General features: G+C 43.6%; 1 protein-coding gene across 1 annotated transcript; it reads right to left on the bottom strand.

Annotated features, from left to right (window-relative positions):
* Positions 1 to 17,577: 17,577 nt before the first annotated feature.
* LOC105022670 (E3 ubiquitin-protein ligase RNF128-like) lies at positions 17,578 to 19,419 on the bottom strand. The gene has a single exon (XM_034295536.1). The coding sequence runs from the start codon at positions 19,070 to 19,072 to the stop codon at positions 17,954 to 17,956; it is 1,119 nt and encodes a 372-aa protein (XP_034151427.1). The 5' UTR covers positions 19,073 to 19,419; the 3' UTR covers positions 17,578 to 17,953.
* Between the last annotated feature and the right edge of the window lie 380 nt (positions 19,420 to 19,799).

Genomic DNA, 19,799 nt, shown 5'->3' with positions numbered 1-19,799 from the left:
TGAAGATGCAATAAAAGCCATAGCCACATCTGAAGAGCAGTATCATGACACCACAACCAATATCCAGACAGCCAGACAGTAGTGATTATGCTGAATGCTGACTGGGTTAGAACTTTGTCTATCCTTTCACTTGTAACACTATTCGGCAATATGCTATTCTAACACAAACTATTCTAATAAACGCTATTCTACTCCAAATTATTCTAACACACACTATCCTAATAAACACTATTCTACTATAAACTATTCTAACAAACACTTCTAATTAACTTATTTCTGCACACACAATTCTACCATACAAAATTCTAACATTCATTATATAACATACACTACATAACCTATATTAAACAACCTACACCGTTGTAATAAACTCTATTGTAACAAACTCTACTGTCACAAACTCTATTCTAACTATTCTACCATACAATATTCTACCAATCACTTCAAACAAATTCTATTCTAACAAACAATATTCTAACAAACGTATTGTGTGTTTCCTTTGTGTCTCTTTAGTTTGTCAATGGCACCAAAATAACAATAAAGTAACAATAACAATGTAACAATGTGAGTTACTGGTTCTAACAGAACAGAGCTTTGTTAGTGGTCCTAATAGAACAGAGGGGTGTTAAGTAGTAGCCCCACCAGAACAGGGCTGTTACTGAGGGGGTCCAAACAGAACAGAGGGGTGCTAGTTAGTGGTACTAATAGAACAGAGCTTCCAGTATATCAAACACAAACCTAATTCCCTCCATTCTCCTGATAGGGCCATTGGAGAACACAGTGCATGGTCTGATGTGAGGGCTAACAACAGGTACTGGACTGAGCTGGGTTTGTGTCCAAGCTGATTAGTCAGCGACACACAACACTGGCTTTAAAATCCATACACTCTCCTGCACGCATGCACACACAGATATACACCTCTCCCCAGCCAGTTCATTACCGAGAGAAGAAATTAAATGAATCCCAGTGTCTGGTATAGTGTTAGAGTAAACAAAACACACCAATCTATACTCCCTTTCTCTCACACACACTGCAGAGTAGATTAGTTCTCTCCCCACCACTCTCCCTAATCCCTGTCCCCACTGAACACTACACCATTGTTAATACAGGATCTCCTTCAAGATGAGGGTGTGGAGAGAGGGTGGGATGGTGCCAGGCTTTTACACAGACACACCTTGTCCAGCCACACCCACACTGCAAAAAAGATCTTCAAAAACAAAACAAAATGCTATTAGATTTAAGGAGATGCTTGCTTGAAATAAGAGAAATGATCTGCTAATGGGACAAGACAAATGACTTGATATTCAAGGCATATTTTCTAAAACCGAGTGGTTTTATCTAACACATCTTTAGCTTGTTAAGAACATTTTTACTTACTTTAAGGATGGGTAGATTTTTTTTTACCTGAAAACAAGAAAAATAAACTTGATAAAACATATTGTTTGGCAGTGCAGTCTAGCCACTCCCTGACCCGCAGCAGGCAGATTTATCAGGACCACCACTCAGATCAACCGTGTCCATTCTAACAGTAAGGTGGTGTAACATGGGCTCAGGAGAATAGCTTGTACTCACTTCACTGTATGGGATGGATTTAATCTGTATTGTTGAATTATAGCGGATTGGGCAACGTCCAACATATGCAACATTTACCTAGTACAAAATGTTTGCAAACCGCAGGAACATCTCCTTTAAATGTCAGTCTGGTTTAAGATGGCACGACTTCTGCCATTCGGATTGAATCCAGTCCTAAGACATTGTGGAGAGAAGAATGGGGCATATAAATACTGTATTTATACACATGATATGCTAGGAGTAACAGGGCTCCCTCAGTACTGTGTCTGTCTCTCCTCATTCTGGGTGAATGCATGGTAAACAGGCAGCAGTCTGGCTACCAGGCCCCAGGAGACCTTCAAACACCAGAGCTGTTCCCTCAGAGTTATAGCTGAGTGACAGAAACATACAGGGGTTCAATGTACATGTGTGTGTGTGAGAGAAAGTGCATGTATTTGAGAGTGTGTGTATGAGTGTGTGAGAGAAAGTGTGTGTGGGGCAGATCAGGAGCAGGGCTTATTAAAAGGCTGCCTGAAGAGAGGGCTTTCACTCCTGTCTCTACAGGAGCTGTGTGTGTGTGTGTGTGTGTGTGTGTGTGTCACTGTCATTGTGTGTCACAGTTCTCTGTCTCCAGAGAGAAGCCCCGTCCTGAGAGAGAAATTAAAGTCTTGCTTTCTCCTCTACCCTGATCTCTCCATTCCCCTTCTCTTCTGATCTGTCCATTCGCCTCCTCTCATCTACAATGATCTGTCCAGTCTCATCCTCTCTGCTGGAAGAATCTTTAACAGATTTAATTAGAAGCTGTCTGGGAGGGAGGGCCGGATAGAGGAAAGAAAAAGACAAAGACAAAGAAAGAAAGAGGTCACAGATGAGGTGTATTATCTTCTCATCAGAGACAGACAGTAAGACAGACAGACAGACAGACAGGTAACTAACTCACAGAAATAATTAAAGAAAACTGCCAAACAACAACAATCATCATCCAACTAGAGGTTTAGATGAATTGTATATACACATTCACATTCATTTACACATTCAAGTTTGTGCAGGGATTCAAATGCTTTTGTCAGGGACCAAATCAAACCAACAAATATTTATAGCTATAACAAACCAGATAGAATTCATTAATCATTAATATTGATGAACGATCATCTCGAAGTCAATCCTTCACATTCACAAATCTGTATAATGTACACTTCATTGTAAATGGCTGAGTAGATGGTTTAGAAAAGTAAGTAAGTATTGCTGTGAACGGCGCTCTCAGGGTCGTACCCACGCAGCAGCTGTACATGTTCACCGGAGTTGGGACACGGGCTCAGGGAGAAAAGAGGACCAATAACCAAAGGAAACACTACAGGCCAGACAAGATAGAACGACTGAAACATAAGGCACACGCCAAACAAAGGCCGCCAAGCTACACCGGGTTAGGAGGAACTTAAATAGGGACAGTGATTAGGGAAACAGATGAGGGCGATAACAGTGTCCGCGGTCCAAACGAGGGAGAGAGGCCGTTGGACGTGATGCCAGAGGCAGCGGCTTAGCCCAATATACCGCCCTTGTCCCTGTGAGGACACACAGGAACTAGGGTTTTGTGAATGGTATAGAACATGCATGTTTAATGATATTAGATTAAACTGTATTGTCATTGAACAAGAACAGTACAACGAAATGCAGTTAGCATGTAACCAGAAGTGCAAATAGAAGAATGTAATGTATGCTAAAGAATTGTTATGTATGCTAGATGTAATGCCAGATTATATGCAAGCTGTTTTACAAAAGTGCATGCTAATTGTTATGCAAATGTATTTTTAATTTACAAACCCCGTTTCCAAAAAAGTTGGGACACTGCGTAAAATGCAAATAAAACAGAATGCAATGATGTGCAAATCATTTATCCCTGAATTTAATTGAAAATAGAACAAAGACAATATATTAAATGTTGAAACTGAGAAATGTTATTGTTTTTGGAAAACGAATTTGATGCCAGCAACACTTTTCAAAAGTCTTGGGACAGGGGCATGTTCACCACTGTGTTGCATCACCTCTTCGTTTAACAAAACAACGTTTGAAAACTGAGGAGATCACATGCTGTAGTTTTGAAAATGAAATCTATTTCCAATCTTGCTTGATATAAGATTGCAACTGTTTTTGGCGCATTATGAAACTTTTATTGATATTATGTACCGTACATGATGGCATCCCCAAATTCTTAGCAATTTTACATTGAGAAACATTATTCTTCAATTGCTGCACTATTTGCCTGGGCAGTATTTTACAGAGTGGTGAATCCCTCCCCAACTTTATTTCTGAAAGACTCAACCTCTCTGGGATGCTCTTTTTATACCCAATCATGTTACTGACCTGTTGCCAATTAACCTAATTAGTTATGAGATGTTCCACTAGGCTGTTTTTTTTTTTGTCCCAGCTTTTTTGAAATGTGTTGCTGGCATCAAATAAAAAAAATTTCAGGAGACAATAACATTTCTCAGTTTCAACATCTAATATGTTGTCTTTGTACTATTTTCTACTGAGTACAGAGTTTAAATGACTTGCACAACATTCTGTTTGTCTTTCCATTTTACAGTGCCCAATCTTTTTGGGAACAGGGTTGTATTATGCAACATTTTAAACGATCAACTGTTATGAAAACATTAAATAGTTTTTAGTGTCCAAAAGTAAACCACAGTGGGTAAAAAACGTGAATCATATCATATCGACATTGACTCTGTTTGACTCTTTTGTCTCTGTTTTGTAACAACAGAGTTTGAATCAGTTCCTATATCCATAAAACGTCCTTCTCCTGAACCAAGGTATCATCAGACTGCTGCTCACCATCTTCTTCATCACAAGACAGAGGCTGTCCCTGACCTGACCCGACTATCACAAGGTCTCAAAACAGCAAAACACACTTGACACACACCAAGTTTTACGGTCTCTATTTGGTCTTAGTCTCTTGATCCTGTCTGCCTCTTGGCCATGTTCCACACGATTACTTTCAGATCCGCAAGACCTGTTTCAGCCCACACACACACACACACACACACGTAACATACACAGACCCACACATGCATACACACACCATAAAAAACACAGACAGAGATACTCTCAGACACCTTCCATGCATAAATTCACATCGATAACACACACACACATACACACACAAACACCACGCATACAAACAGACACACACACAGATCCACTGGACGGGAAAATACGTCTGAAGAGTCTGCTGCTCAGGCCAAGTCTCTGAAAAATAGAGCTTCAGAACAGATCAAATCAGTTCAGATCAGGACATGGTCATTACACTGGAAGGGAGGGAGCTCTTTTAACACAATGTAGGACTGAAAGTAAGCTATCTAATCCTACCCAAGAACAGTGGAAAACATCAGGTTGGGTTGTCTTTGTTGTCTTTCTACACACACACACACACACACACGCACAGACAGGGCCAGGAGTCATGTATTAGAATAGTCTTTGATCATTCTGCAAGACGTAAACACCACAGGGGGTATTGCCATGCCAACGGCTACTGTCAGTCAGCCGTAAGGATAAATAACAGTACCACATACACACCAGCAACACACACACCACCACCACACAGACACCGCAACACAGACACACAGGCACCGCAACACAGACACACCTACAGACCCCACAACACAGATGCACAGACACACACAGACACCGCAACACAAACACACCTACAGACATCACAACACAGACACACACACAGACACCGCAACACAGACACACCTACAGACCCCACAACACAGATGCACAGACACACACAGACACCGCAACACAGACACACCTACAGACATCACAACACAGACACACATACAGACACCACAACACATCCACACACAGACACACATTGACACCACTACTTGGCCTGGTGCGGAGAGGCTGGGGTTGGGAATAATACTCCTTCCCAGGGGACTGAAGGTGATTCATGTCGTGTTGGGACAGGGTGTGTTCTGTGTGTTTCAGACAGACACACAGGGCTTAGTCGTAGATCTTAAATCTGCAGCTCTCACGGACTCCCCTTGAAATGTCACTTTTGCTTATGAATGTCAACTTTAGACAATAGCATTTAAGAATTGATTCTGACTGCTTAAGGTTATCTCAATGGTTTGTGTTTTAATAAACAACCAAGTGCTGATTGAGGCTGTGATGCCCACCGTCAGAACTGGCCATGTATTGGACATCCCCCATCCTCTGCTTCATGCTTAGTTTTCACCATTCGTCTAAATGGAAGGCATCTCGCCCAAAATGTATCTTTACCATCCTACCGACCCAGCCCAATGTATCTTTACCATCCTACCGACCCAGCCCAACACATCTTTATCATCCTACCGGCCCAGCCCAATGTATCTTTATCATCCTACCGACCCAGCCCAATGTATCTTTACCATCTTACCGACCCAGCCCAATGTATCTTTACCATCCTACCGACCCAGCCCAACACATCTTTACCATCCTACCGACCCAGCCCAACACATCTTTACCATCCTACCGACCTAGCCCAATGATTCTTTACCATACTACCGACCCAGCCCAATGTATCTTTACCATCCTACCGACCCAGGACAACACATCTTTACCATCCTACCGACCCAGCCCAACACATCTTTACCATCCTACCGACCCAGCCCAACACATCTTTACCATCCTACCGACCCAGCCCAACACATCTTTACCATCCTAACGACCCAGCCCAACACATCTTTACCATCCTACCGACCCAGCCCAATGATTCTTAACCATCCTACCGACCCAGCCCAACACATCTTTACCATCCTACCGACCCAGCCCAATGATTCTTAACCATCCTACCGACCCAGCCCAACACATCTTTACCATCCTACAGACCCAACCCAACACATCTTTACCATCCTAACAACCTAGCCTAATGAGCTTCAAACATACAGTTAACATTTCTCACTGCCCCATGGCAAAAATGAATTAAGGAATTTAGCATAAAACTACAACATTTTCTTTCAACCAACAAAAGCAGTATGAAATGTTTGGAATCACATTGTTTGAGAAGTGAGGGTTTGTTTCTATGGCAATAAATGTATTCTGACACCTACAAAATGTTACAGGCCTTCATAAAGAATAGGCAAGCAGGAAGACTAATGGTTAGAGTGTTGGGCCAGTAACCAAAAGATAGCAGAGCTGACAAGTTGATCCATCAATCTGCCCCTTGAGTAAGACAGTTAACCCTATTTGCTCTAGTGTCACCATCAATAGCAGCTGATCCCTGGTTGCTAACCCCACTCACTGAAGGTGGCCCCGGGGGAAATTGGGGTAGAAAACACATTTCCATTTCACATCAACACAATGATGTTTGGAACAGGACAAATACAAACCTTGCTTAATTTACATTTAAAAACTTGATTGACCACGCCCTTGCTTAATCTCTCCTCTCCCTCCCTTCTCCTTCAAAGTCATAGCCTCTGTGTATCCTATTACCATCCAGCCCCTGAATCCGTTCCTCTGTCCCAACAATAGGGCCTTCAGTGGGGTGTAATCCAGACCTGCCCATATAGAACCAGGACAACAGCAGCCGTTCTCCACCAGCTACAAACACTTCCATTGTCTCCAAGACGACAGACACCATACATTGTGTGCATTCACTACTCAGCTGACACAAAGACTGGAGATGTATAAGGAGGGATTGTAAAACGAGATACAAACACGACCATTGAGGTTAACTAAATAGAAATATATTAACTAGATAGAACTAAGGCTACATATCTCTACAGTTTCCAACTCATTTGGAAAATGAAATATGAGCTCGATGTACACGTGTGCAGCATATGAGGGGTAGGGGGTAGGTGGGGTTTGGAAGTGGGTCTCAACCGTGCCAGAGACTGAATGCCTATCTGTTTCTCAAACCTGGCACGATGGAAATGAGAGAACATTCAGTGGCCGAGATATCCATCCTCTCTCTTTTCCTCCCTCCCTCCCCCTCACTTTGGCGGTGGACTTTTTCTCTTCGCCCTCCTTCTCTGTGACAATGAATTCCGAGGCTGTGTCTACCAGTCTGTGCCAGCGAGCATCACACACCCTGGTGCCCTACAGCCCCCTGGCATCTGATGAATACAAACACTGGAAAACCTGAGCATGACATGTATGGAGCAACTCACTCCAGGGAGAGAAAGACAGACAGACAGACAGAGGGAGAGAGAGAAGCAGGAATGGAGAGTGAAAGATAGAAAAATAACTAAGGGAGAGAGGAGAATAAATGTATTATTGTGTTATTTTGACTTTAGAGAGACACTGCAACAGTATTGAGAGATCAGATCAATATTAATAATATTTTCAGACTTATTTTAAGGACTGATAAAACATATTTTTTTGTAACTAATTTCAAGAAAATATTTGTGCTTGTGTGCTCTTTTCAAGATTTCTTACATAGTGTAATTTGTCTTGTTCCATTGGCAGATTATTTCACTTATTTTAAGCAAATATCTCCTTAAATTATTTTTTTCCCCCTTATTTTATGACAGTCATTTAATGCAGTAGGTCGTGACAGATAAACAGAAAGAAAAACCAGATAGGAAGGGTCAAATAAGCACAAAGTAAACCTACAGATGGTAAAGGTGTAGGAGGAAGATTTTAAAACAACAGATGAGTCAAAGGGGGACATTGTAAAACTACAAATAAAGAGTCAAAGGGGGACATTGTAAAACTACAAATAAAGAGTCAAAGGTGGACATTGTAAAACTACGAATAAAGAGTCAAAGGAGGACATTGTAAAACTACAAATAAAGAGTCAAGGGGGACATTGTAAAACTACAAATAAAGAGTCAAAGGGGGACATTGTAAAACTACAGATAAAGAGTCAAATGGGGGACATTGTAAAACTACAGATGGGAAGAGTAAAAAAGGAAGATTGTAGAACTACTGATGGAAAGAGTGTAAGATGGACAATGTATAAGTACTGCAGTCTTTTAAATGGTTTTCCCGTTTCACTACAGATCCACATTGTTATTAGCTTCCTGAGTAGCTCCAACAAGCTTCCCCCTACAAGCAAGTGACCAGTGTGTGCGTGTGTTTGTCTATGTGTGTGCGCGAACAGGTTCTCTACTGACTCAAAAAAGTAACAAAGGAAAAGCAACTTCTGGTGCATTACAACAGATAGGCACAGTCCCAAAACTAACACCCTGGCAGGATGATACAAAGACAGAGGATGCCTTTATTTAACACACACACAGCCTAGTGTTACCCTAATATGACTATGTCTTACAAAGCAGATCGTGTCCAGTCACCCCTAGACCCATTTACTCTGGCCCCCTTCTATGTCTCTGTGAACTCTAACCCCGACCAAAGGTCAGAAACTACAGATGGCCGAGCCACACATAATTGCACAAAGCAGTGGATTACTGAAATGCAACTTCCAGATGATTCTTTTTTATTATATCAGCCATATTTCAGCCATTTCAGCTATTTTTAGAAATTGTCTAAGAGTGGATCATGGTACCGGTCAACAAACATCAATCTTTGATGTTTTCTATTGCTGTGCCATCCTGTCATCTGTCCATCTCCACTCACCATCTCTCCACACTGGGAGAAAGGAAACAAATAAAAATAAATTTATATTTTACATTCTTCAAAGTAGCCACCCTAAGCCTTGATGACAACTGTGAATACTCTTGGCATTCTCCCAACCTGCTTCATGAAGTAGACACCTGGAATGCTTTTCCAACTGTCTTGTAGAAGTTTCTGTATATGTTGAGCAATTGTTGGCTGCTATTCAATTGTTGGCTGCTACTCCGCAGTCCAACTCATCCCAAATCATCTCAATTGGGTTGAGGTCGGGTGATTGTGGAGACCAAGCCATCTGATGCAGCACTCCATCAATTTCCCTCTTGGTCAAATAGCCCTTACAAGGTCTGGTGGTGTCTTTTGGCTCATTGTCTAGTTGAAAAACAAATTATTGTCAGACCTAGCGCAAACCAGATGGGATGTCATAATGCTGCAGAATGCTGTGGAAGCCATGCTGGTTGACTGTGCCTTGAACTCTAAATAAATCACAGTGTGACCAGCAAAGCACCCCCACACCATCACACCTCTTCCTCCATTCATTACAGTGGGAACCACACATGCAGAGATCATCTGTTCACCCACTCTACATCCCACACTGTGGTTGGAACCAAAAATCTCCAATTTACATTAATCACACCAAAGAAAAGATTTCCACCCAATGTTAATTTCTTATTTTTCTTGGCCCAAGCAAATCTCCTCTTATTGGGGTCCTTCAGTAGGTTTTTTTTGGCAACAATTCAACCACGAAGGCCTGATTCACGTCTTCTCAGTACAGTTGTTGAGGTATGTCTGTAACTTGAACTATGTGAAGCATTTATTTGAGCTGCAATCTGACATGGTGTTAATTGCCGATTTCTCAGACTGGTAACTGGTAATGAACGTACCCTCTGTATCAGAGGCACTCTGGGCCTCCCTTTCCTATGGTTTCATCATAGTATCACAACCAGGCTCTTAGCCTGCGACAAACAAGGGACTGCACACGTTGAGGTTTAAGGAGAAGCAAAAGAGTTTATTCAATAGCAAACAATGCGTACAACTAATAAAGAGAAATGTGTGAAAGCAGGCATATGAGGAGTGTAAGAGAAGTGCATGGTTAGTTTAAAATGTGTAAGTGTTGAAGGGTGCAACCAAAAAACATTTTTGAAAAGATGAAATAGTGCTAATGGAGAAGACAGACAGGAATTGGTACCAGGATCTCTAATTTTCTAGTCAGTCCAAAACCCAGTTGTAGCTCCACCTGCCATCAATCTTCAAACAACAAAGACACACACAAACACAGAGAAGGCAGACAGAGCAAGAGGGCAGTAACAATAGAGCTTGATGGTTTCTGTGACTGCACATGAAGAATGTCACAAAGTTCTTGACATATTTCAGATTTAATGACCTTTATGTCTTAAATGAATGATTAATGAAATGCATTTTTTATTTTATTTTAACAGGGCATACCTGTTAATTAAAACACATTCCAGGTTACTACCTCATTAAGGGGGTTGAGAGAATGGAGAGAGAGCAAAGCTGTTTTCAAGGCCAAGGGTGGCTACTTGGAAGGATCTACAATTTAAAATGTATTTTGATCAATTGGACAGTTTTGGTAGCTACAGGATTCCATGTGTGTTATTTCATAGTTTTGGTGTCTTCGCTATTATTTTACAATGCAGAAAATAGAAATTCCCTTGCATGAGCAGGTGTGTCCAAACTTTTGCCTCTTATTGTACATACAGATGGGGGTTAAGCAAGGATGAATAGAATGATGGCGGGATGGAGAATAAGATAGATGTAGGGATAGAGTGAAGGAAAGGATTGATGGAGGGTTAGAGTGAAGGAAAGGATAGATGGAGGGTTCGAGCAATGGATTAAAGGGAAGGAAAGAAAGGGACGGAGGGTAGGGTAGGCGCAAGAGTGATGGAGAACAGAGGATGACAGAGGGAGGAAGGGATAAAGCTAGCGATACAGAGATGGAGAACAGTGTCTTATGTACATTTTGAATATTTTCATCTGTCAGTGGCCAACGTGGAGACGGGAAAGTACATTTCGGACTCGTCATCCCTCAGGTATGGAGTGCCACAAGAATGCATGCTGTCAACCCTTCGTTACTCACACTACAGCAAGGACAGCACCTCCAACAACGCATCCGTCAAACCATTTAAAGTTGCGTCACTGATGGTTATGCCTCCATGTACCTGGAGAAGGTAGCAGGCTGCTGGCCTGGTTCAGTCAAAAATCTGGAGCTTGAAGGGATTTTGGGGGTTTTGGCATGTTATACCTCATTTCCTTCTTACCGTGTTGAAGCATCATCCAGACAGATGTCCAGTCATGGCAGTATATGACTCAAGCGCACAATAAACAGACAAATATATCTTACAAATGGAAGGTTGAACAAAAGACCTGTCTGGACGATTATTCAACAGTAGAAGTGGAAAATTAGGTCTATCATGCTGAAAAATAAAATATCAATTTTACACTGACAAAATTGAGGCCGTTGACTTAAGGACATATGCCCCTCCTCAACCCCTTTAGATTGAGGGCTCAGCTGTTCGCTCTGCAAATTATTTCAAATTCCTAGGGACCATGATCTCCGACAAGATCAGGAGGACAACATCAAAGTGATCGCCAAGAAGCCTGACCAGGCGATGTACCATTTGTGACAGCTGAAAACCCCCCCCCAGTAAATCCCGATCTGGCTTTCCAAATCACAGAGACTATCCTTGCCCATTTCATCAGGACTGGGGTCTGCATCTGGGTGCTACACACGTCCGCTGAAACATTGTACAATCCACTGAAAGGGTCACTGGCTGCCACCAGCCCACCTCAGAGGTCCCATGTGACTCCAGGACAAGGGAGCACATCGCTGAACCCATGACCCCGGTCACCCTGTGCTCCAAAAACGTCCGGCCGGTAATGGCAGCTGGACCCTTCCGGTCAATCACGGCCAAACACAATAAACTGAACTGGCTCTTTCCCCTGCTATGGCCCATAGAGACTAATGCCACTCACCACATCAAGACACATCCAACCTGTAAACTTAATAACTGAACCATGCCGTACTCAAAACTCTCATCTCTGCTCTCCACACTCGTCTTCTTGTACCTAGACACTGACACTGTAAATCCATGTATATTACAGATGTACCACGTGTTATCCCATAATATTCCATACTAAATTGTACATACATGTGTGTAAGAATGTATGTACAAGCAGCACCATCACACTAAGCACAATCATGTGTGTATATATAAACGCACAGAAAACAGGGATTGTGATTCTGATCACACACGCCGACACCCGAATCAGGACGAAGGAAGTGTTACCGATAACCCGGAGAGGAAATAATTCACTGTCCATGTCAATACCTTATCATCATGAATAATTGCATTAGTAGCTGGTTTATAAAAGCAATTAGGCCCCACCATTGTTTTACATCTGGCCAATATGCCCCAGGCGGAATCCAGAGATTCTACGCGTTTGTAAAAGTACAACCGTATCTTATTGCTTAAAGAGTAGCAAGCAAAGAGTACACACTGCGGTTGTGAGCACAGTGGGTTGAGTCTAACAGTCTATCAGCAAGATACCAAACAATACACCTGATTAAGACGGACACAGAAAACACCCGAAGTGACATTTACTTTGTAAAGCGCATGATCGAGCCAACTGGTAAACATTACAAATAACACACTGATAATGCATTGTGACATGAGCATATTGGTAATTCAGTTTTTACAAGAATTGGCTGAGAAGTCTGTGCTGTTTCCCCAAAACACAGGGCACAGCAGCTTCCACAGCAACACAACTCCAATGCTCAGCACTTACCGGGAAAATGTATTAGTTTTCCCTGTGCCCATATTTCTCTGATCAAATCAAACCTCCTTCATCAAGCTAATGACCCAGTGTAGAGAGGCTGTGTTCCGTGTGTGTGCGTGTGTGTGTGTGTGTGTGTGAGTAAAGAAAGGGCTACGTCACCACAGAAGCTTTCTTCCTACGAAGCACTTCAGACCAAATACACACGCTCCCAACACATTCTGTACACACTCTCAGACTGTCAGAGAATGACTGATGGTGCTGCTACAGTTAAGACCTCCAGTTTGCTGACTGAGAGGAAGAGGATGACTTGTGAACTCTTCATCCTCTGATAGATGGGCCTCTCAGTAAAGACTGTCTGAGTGACAGTGGTTTAAAAAAAACATTAAGCAAATGAGGAATAATATCCCTATTTCCCACACTAAAGCAGCACGCCATCCCATGGCAGAGCATCCTGAACGAGCCCATTCATCTTTATACGTAAGCTTTGCAAGATGAAATGCAGAAACGATGTGCATTTGCTGTAGTCATAATCGTAAATGAGATTCAAGTGCAGTGCAGTTGCTTATCTGTTTCACTAGATGGCAGTGTGGTATTATTCACATTGAGAGGCTGATTACCTATCACACGACACACCACAACAGAGCAGCCGAAGCAATACTCAAAAAACGTATACAAAAAATATATACATAACGAAAACATATACAAAATGTCCCTTACATTTTACTGTAATTGCAATCCACAGGCTTAAATCACACACACACACACACAAAACCAGAGGACTAGTGTGTAAAAGCCAGAGTATTATGGTCTTGGTCCAGTTATCACTAATGAGTTTGACTGTGGTTTGATGTCCGGGAGCGAAGGTCAAGACGGGCAAATGGCTAAAGCCAGCTACCCCACTGACCACTGTTTCTGTAAATGATCCAATGTTTCTCTAAATGAAAACATTCAGACCCAATCTTCTCCCTTCTACAGCCGTTATCAATCACCACCACCACAGTCTGAGGCCCAGCTTGTATTACCTGCCTCTTTCTCTCCCTCTCCAACTCCATCTTCCCTTTCTCTCCCTCCCTCTTTCCATCTTCTCTTTCTCTCCCTCTCTCTTTCCATCTTCTCTTTGGCCCCCTTTATCTCTTCGTCTCTCTCTCTCTCTGCCTTGTCTCTGTACTTTACTATCGACTCTCTCACACTCTACACTTTTTTATACTCTACAACTACCCCTCTATCTATTCTCTCTTTTCATTTTTCTCTCTCTCTCTTAGAATTACCTGTAATATCGATTCTCAGTGCCTCTCATTCTTTCCCAACCTCTAAACATTATGGTTAGAATTAATGTATCTCACCCTCAGAAATCACACACACACACAAACACACACACACACACACACACACACACACACAAACACACACTTCTCTTTCAATCCTTGTGAGGACCTAAGACACATAAATCCATACTCCCTAACCTTAACCCGTAATGCCAAAACCAAAACATTTTATCCTAAATCTAACCCCTAAATTGGAAACTGCATTTATCTTAGCTAGCTACAAGCAGGCTTAAAAAACTACACATAGGCCCGTACTCATACGCCCGTACTCATAGGCCCGTACTCACTGGCCTGGACCAGACACAGAAAGGGATGTGAGTATAACCACAAGGGGTTGAAAGTCATTAACTGGAAAATGTAACCCTATATGCTGTCCTATACTGCCTATATACCGTCAGCCTCCGACCTGCTCTACATTGTTCATATTTCACTCAGACCGCCTTCGAAAATAGATGTAATGGAGGTCATTGCTCTGACCATAACAGGGCATGAGGACTCTCGTCTGGCTCAACACAGTCAGTTGCAGCAGTACATCAGAATACAGATGATCGTGACCTTGGCTTGGTCTGACACCACTAGTCCAGAGGGCTGGACACCAGAGAGGGGACGATGGGAGAGACAGAAAGAGAAAAAGAAAGGATGAGGGCAGAAGTGGGCTGCGGTCATCTGGCTGGATCATTTCCTGCTAATTAACGACCAGGTTCTATTAGCCACATCCTAGGGAGCGCAAGGCCGCATGCACGCACACATGCATGCACGCATACACGTGCAAACACACACACATGACCCCTGAGTTGCAGGGAGGTGATTATGTCAGATCAGTGGATGTGGGATCAGTGAAGCCCTGCTGCTAGGAGGTAATTACAGTCCTTCTCCTCCTCCCCTCTCCTCCTCCCCTCTCCTCCTCCCCTCTCCTCAGACAGTCATCATCATTACTCCCAGGCCTGCATCCCTACCACATGACCTAGCCAGGCCAAGAAAATGCAATGTCATTCAAAATTGCACCTAAGGAAGGTTTGGTAAACTATTAATTTACTTTATAATGGTAATGACCCCTACCCTACCACACACATATCACATCCGGAAATGACCCCTACCCTACCACACACATATCACATCCGGAAATTACCCCTACCCTACAACACACACATCCCATCTGGAAATGACCCCTACCCTACCACACACACATCCCATCTGGAAATGACCCCTACCCTACCACACACACATATCACATCTGGAAATGACCCCTACCCTACCACACACATATCACATCCGAAATTAACCCTACCCTACCACAAACATATCACATCTGGAAATGACCCCTACCTTACCACACACACATATCACATCTGGAAATGATGCCTACCCTACCACAAACTTATCACATCTGGAAATGACCCCTACCCTACCACACACATATCACATTTGGAAATGACCCCTACCCTACCACACACACATATCACATCTGGAAATGACCCCTATCCTACCACACACACATATCACATCTGGAAATGACCCCTACCCTACCACACACACATATTACATCTGGAAATGACCCCTACCCTACCACACACATATCACATCCGGAAATGACCCCTACCCTACCACACACATATCACATCCGGAAATTACCCCTACCCTACAACACACACATCCCATCTGGAAATGACCCCCTACCCTACCACACACATATCCCATCCGGAAATGACCCCTACCCTACCACACACATATCACATCCGGAAATGACCCCTACCCTACCACAAACATATCACATCTGGAAATGACCCCTACCCTACCACAAACATATCACATCTGGAAATGATGCCTACCCTACCACAAACTTATCACATCTGGAAATGACCCCTACCCTACCACACACATATCACATCTGGAAATGACCCCCTACCCTACCACACACACATATCACATCTGGAAATGACCCCTATCCTACCACACACACATATCACATCTGGAAATGACCCCTACCCTACCATACACACATATCCCATCTGGAAATGACCCCTACCCTACCACACACACATATCACATCTGGAAATGACCCCTACCCTACCACACACACATATCACATCTGGAAATGACCCCTACCCTACCACACACATATCACATCTGGAAATGACCCCTACCCTACCACACACACATATCACATCTGGAAATGACCCCTACCCTACCACACACATATCACATCTGGAAATGACCCCTACCCTACCACACACACATATTACATCTGGAAATGACCCCTAGCCTACCACACACATATCACATCTGGAAAAGACCCCTACCCTACCACACACACATATCACACCTAGAAATGACCCCTACCCTACCACACACACATATCACATCTGGAAATGACCCCTAACCTACCACAAACATATCACATCTGGAAATGACCCCTACCCTACCACAAACATATCACATCTGGAAATGACCGCTACCCTACCACAAACATATCACATCTGGAAATGACCCCTACCCTACCACACACATATCACATCTGGAAATGACAGCTACCCTACCACAAGCATATACACCTGGAAATTACTCCTACCCTACCACAAACATATCACATCTGGAAATGACCGCTACCCTAGCAGTCGCTAGACTCCATTGAGAATTGTGTTAAACTGACTAACGTTTCTTATTAAGTTTATCTCCACCACAAATATCGTCTATGAACTATATTGCTTTTCCCACTGTCCGTGTGAACAGCTTATTAGCCAGTAATGTGCTTACTAGTATCTACTACCTTCCTAGGAATAATAATAAGAATTGAGCAATTGCTAGCGAGACTGAAGATGAACTATTCCATGCCAGAAACAGTCGCAACATAACCGCATATAGTTTCCAGTATAGCCAGCAAAGTTTTCGCCAATAATTCACAATGCATACTTCGCTTCGCCTGTGAGGAGATATGAACGACTCATTCATCACATCTGGAAATGACCCCAAAACCTACCACTGACTCATCACATCTGGAAATGACCCCAAAACCTACCACTCACTCATCGTATCTGGAAATGACCCTAAACATACCACTCACACATCACATCTGGAAATGACCCCTACCCTAGCACTGACACTTCACATCTGGAAATGACCCCTACTCTCCACTCACACATCACTTCTCAAAATAACATCTACCCTACCACATAACATCAAATCTGGAAATGACACTTTCACATAACATTTAGAGATGACACCTACCCCATCACAAACCTCCAGACACATATCCAGTATACTTACAGACTGATTCTTGGTTAGTCATTTAATCTGTTTCAATGCAAACCGTTACAGTATAGTTTGATTCTGTCTTTTACACAGACAAATGTACAGCAGAGATATCAATTTAATAGAAAAAATATATTAGGTATTTCTCATTATCATACAAGGTGGTTTGTTCATTTAACAAATTATACAAGACAAACTTTGATCTTAAAACAAAAACAATGAAAAATAACTCCCAGCCTTCCTGGATAAAGGTGCTGTAGCCCACTCAGCAGTTAAGAAGTAGAAACCATTGCCATAATATTAGCATCGATACCCCAATAAGTTATTTGATCATTTAAATCCACAGTAGAATTTCGCATAGCAGTTCAGAATATAACAGTGATAATATATTCAAGACGCTGTTGTATCTGTGTGAAGCTGTCTGTTGATGCTCCAGGTAGGGATGCCCATTATCATCTTCTGTTTGTTGTTGTTATTTATCCTCTGGTGGTCATGTTCCCATGGGGGTGTGTCTCTTCAACAAAAGCCATGTTGTCATAGTGATGTGGTTGCCAGGCCTGGACGGGGCGGTCAGGGGCCGGGGTGCGATCGTCGTTGAGAGGAACGTCAAACAGCGGTTCTTCTCCTAATCCCCCAGACACTGTGACGACAGTGACATCTGGTGGTGGGCAAGATGAAACGCGGCTCTCCTCCTCGCCCTCGCAGCCCTCCACCCCCAGGGCTTTCAGGATGTCGGCCTTGCACATGGGGCAGGTCCTCTTGTCCAGCAGCCAGGGCTCGATGCAGGCCTTGTGGAACAGGTGGCCGCAGGTCAGAACGGTCACCACGTCTCCCGGGTGGTACGACTCGATGCACACAGCACAGGTGTGGCTGTCAGACTGGATCTCCTCGTCCCCCTGCTTGAGTCTACGCACCTCCAGTCTACTAATGGCTTTCTTGGCCTGGTTCTTCAGACGCCTGTTGGCAATGCGCGTAGCCCTCAAGCCATGCAGCCGGTGGACGGAGACAAACAAGAAGTAGACAATAGAGGCCCCTGTGACGATGAAGAAGGCGATGGACAGGAAGTAAAGCCAATAGGCATCCATCCAGGGCACGTGGGGGCCGATCAGCATGGAGACGTCAACGCCCCTCTGCACCAGGTTAACGATCTCTGTCCCTCGGAGGTTCCCGATCATGATGCTCACGACGCCAGGGGCATCAGGATGGGTCATGACACTGGTGCCTCTACCCGTCCCGTCCACGTTGTAGATCACCACGGCAGCCGCGCCTCTGGCCTGCGCCGCCTTGATCTTCTGGTCGAAGGTACAGTTGCCCCTTTTGACCAGGGCGATCCAGGCCCCCTCCGAGGCTGTGTTGTTGTTAAAGGGGTAGGGGTCCAGGTCACAGCCCGTGGGGTCTGACGCCGGCAGGACCACTGTTCCCATAGCGCTCTTCACCGGGGACGACGCTCCATACACGCCGCACTCGCAGAAGCTCTCCACCGTCTGGTTAGTGCTGCTGTTGCGGTAAGATGTCCCCACGTAGGCCGTCCAGGTTATCCCCGCCGCCGTGGACTGGACCAGCCCGGACAGACAGACGAATGACAGGACTAACATCTCTGTTCAGACACCACCACACTACCACAAGAAGCAGTCTCTCTGTCTCTGTACGGACCTCTTCAGTCTCCTATTTAGTACAGACTTTGGTTCAAAAGTAGTTTGTTAGCTGTTGTTTTGCTCACCACCTTCTGCGTCTTTGGGTCTGTTTCTGCCTGTCGTTCTCTCTACCTGTCTGACAGTAATCAGATAGCAGCCTGCTGTAACCTGAGCCCGTCTCTCTCCGCGTCAGCTCCATGAACTCGTTATCTAAATGGACCTTGGACTGGGGAACAGCCATACAGGCTGTCAGGAGACAGAAGGGCTTGGCTTCTGGTCCACCTGGTGCAGGTATAAGGCCATAGGTAACAGGTACCAGTCATGGAAGGGAACAAAACACAGCTAGAAGCCAATAAAGACAACAAGATAAGAAGTGATAAGAACATTCCATGGGTAATGAAACACCCTTGGTGGTTTTGGATGTGTCATGCTGCTGAAGGTTTACGCCTACAGTAATAACAGATCTTTATAACCAACTTTCGTTCTCTCTCTCTCTCACACACACACAAACACACCAGGGCTTGTTTTCTACTTTCTTGGAACCCAGGATTGGTTTGTACAAACACACACACACACACACACACACCTGAACACATGCATGTGCCATGTTATTTTAGGATAATATTATTTTCTTATTTTAGGATAATACATTTGTTATACAATGACACACAGAGAAAAAAGGAGAATG

Source organism: Esox lucius, chromosome 2 (genome assembly GCF_011004845.1).
Source record: "Esox lucius isolate fEsoLuc1 chromosome 2, fEsoLuc1.pri, whole genome shotgun sequence".
In the NCBI taxonomy this organism is placed as follows: domain Eukaryota; kingdom Metazoa; phylum Chordata; class Actinopteri; order Esociformes; family Esocidae; genus Esox; species Esox lucius.
The sequence above is the reverse complement of the archived record's forward strand: the minus strand, read 5'-3'. Positions and strand labels throughout refer to the sequence as shown.

What these genes read in the sequence shown, in the direction of transcription:
- LOC105022670 (XM_034295536.1), bottom strand. Translation starts at nt 19,072, where the DNA reads ATGTTAGTCCTGTCATTCGTCTGTCTGTCCGGGCTGGTCCAGTCCACG.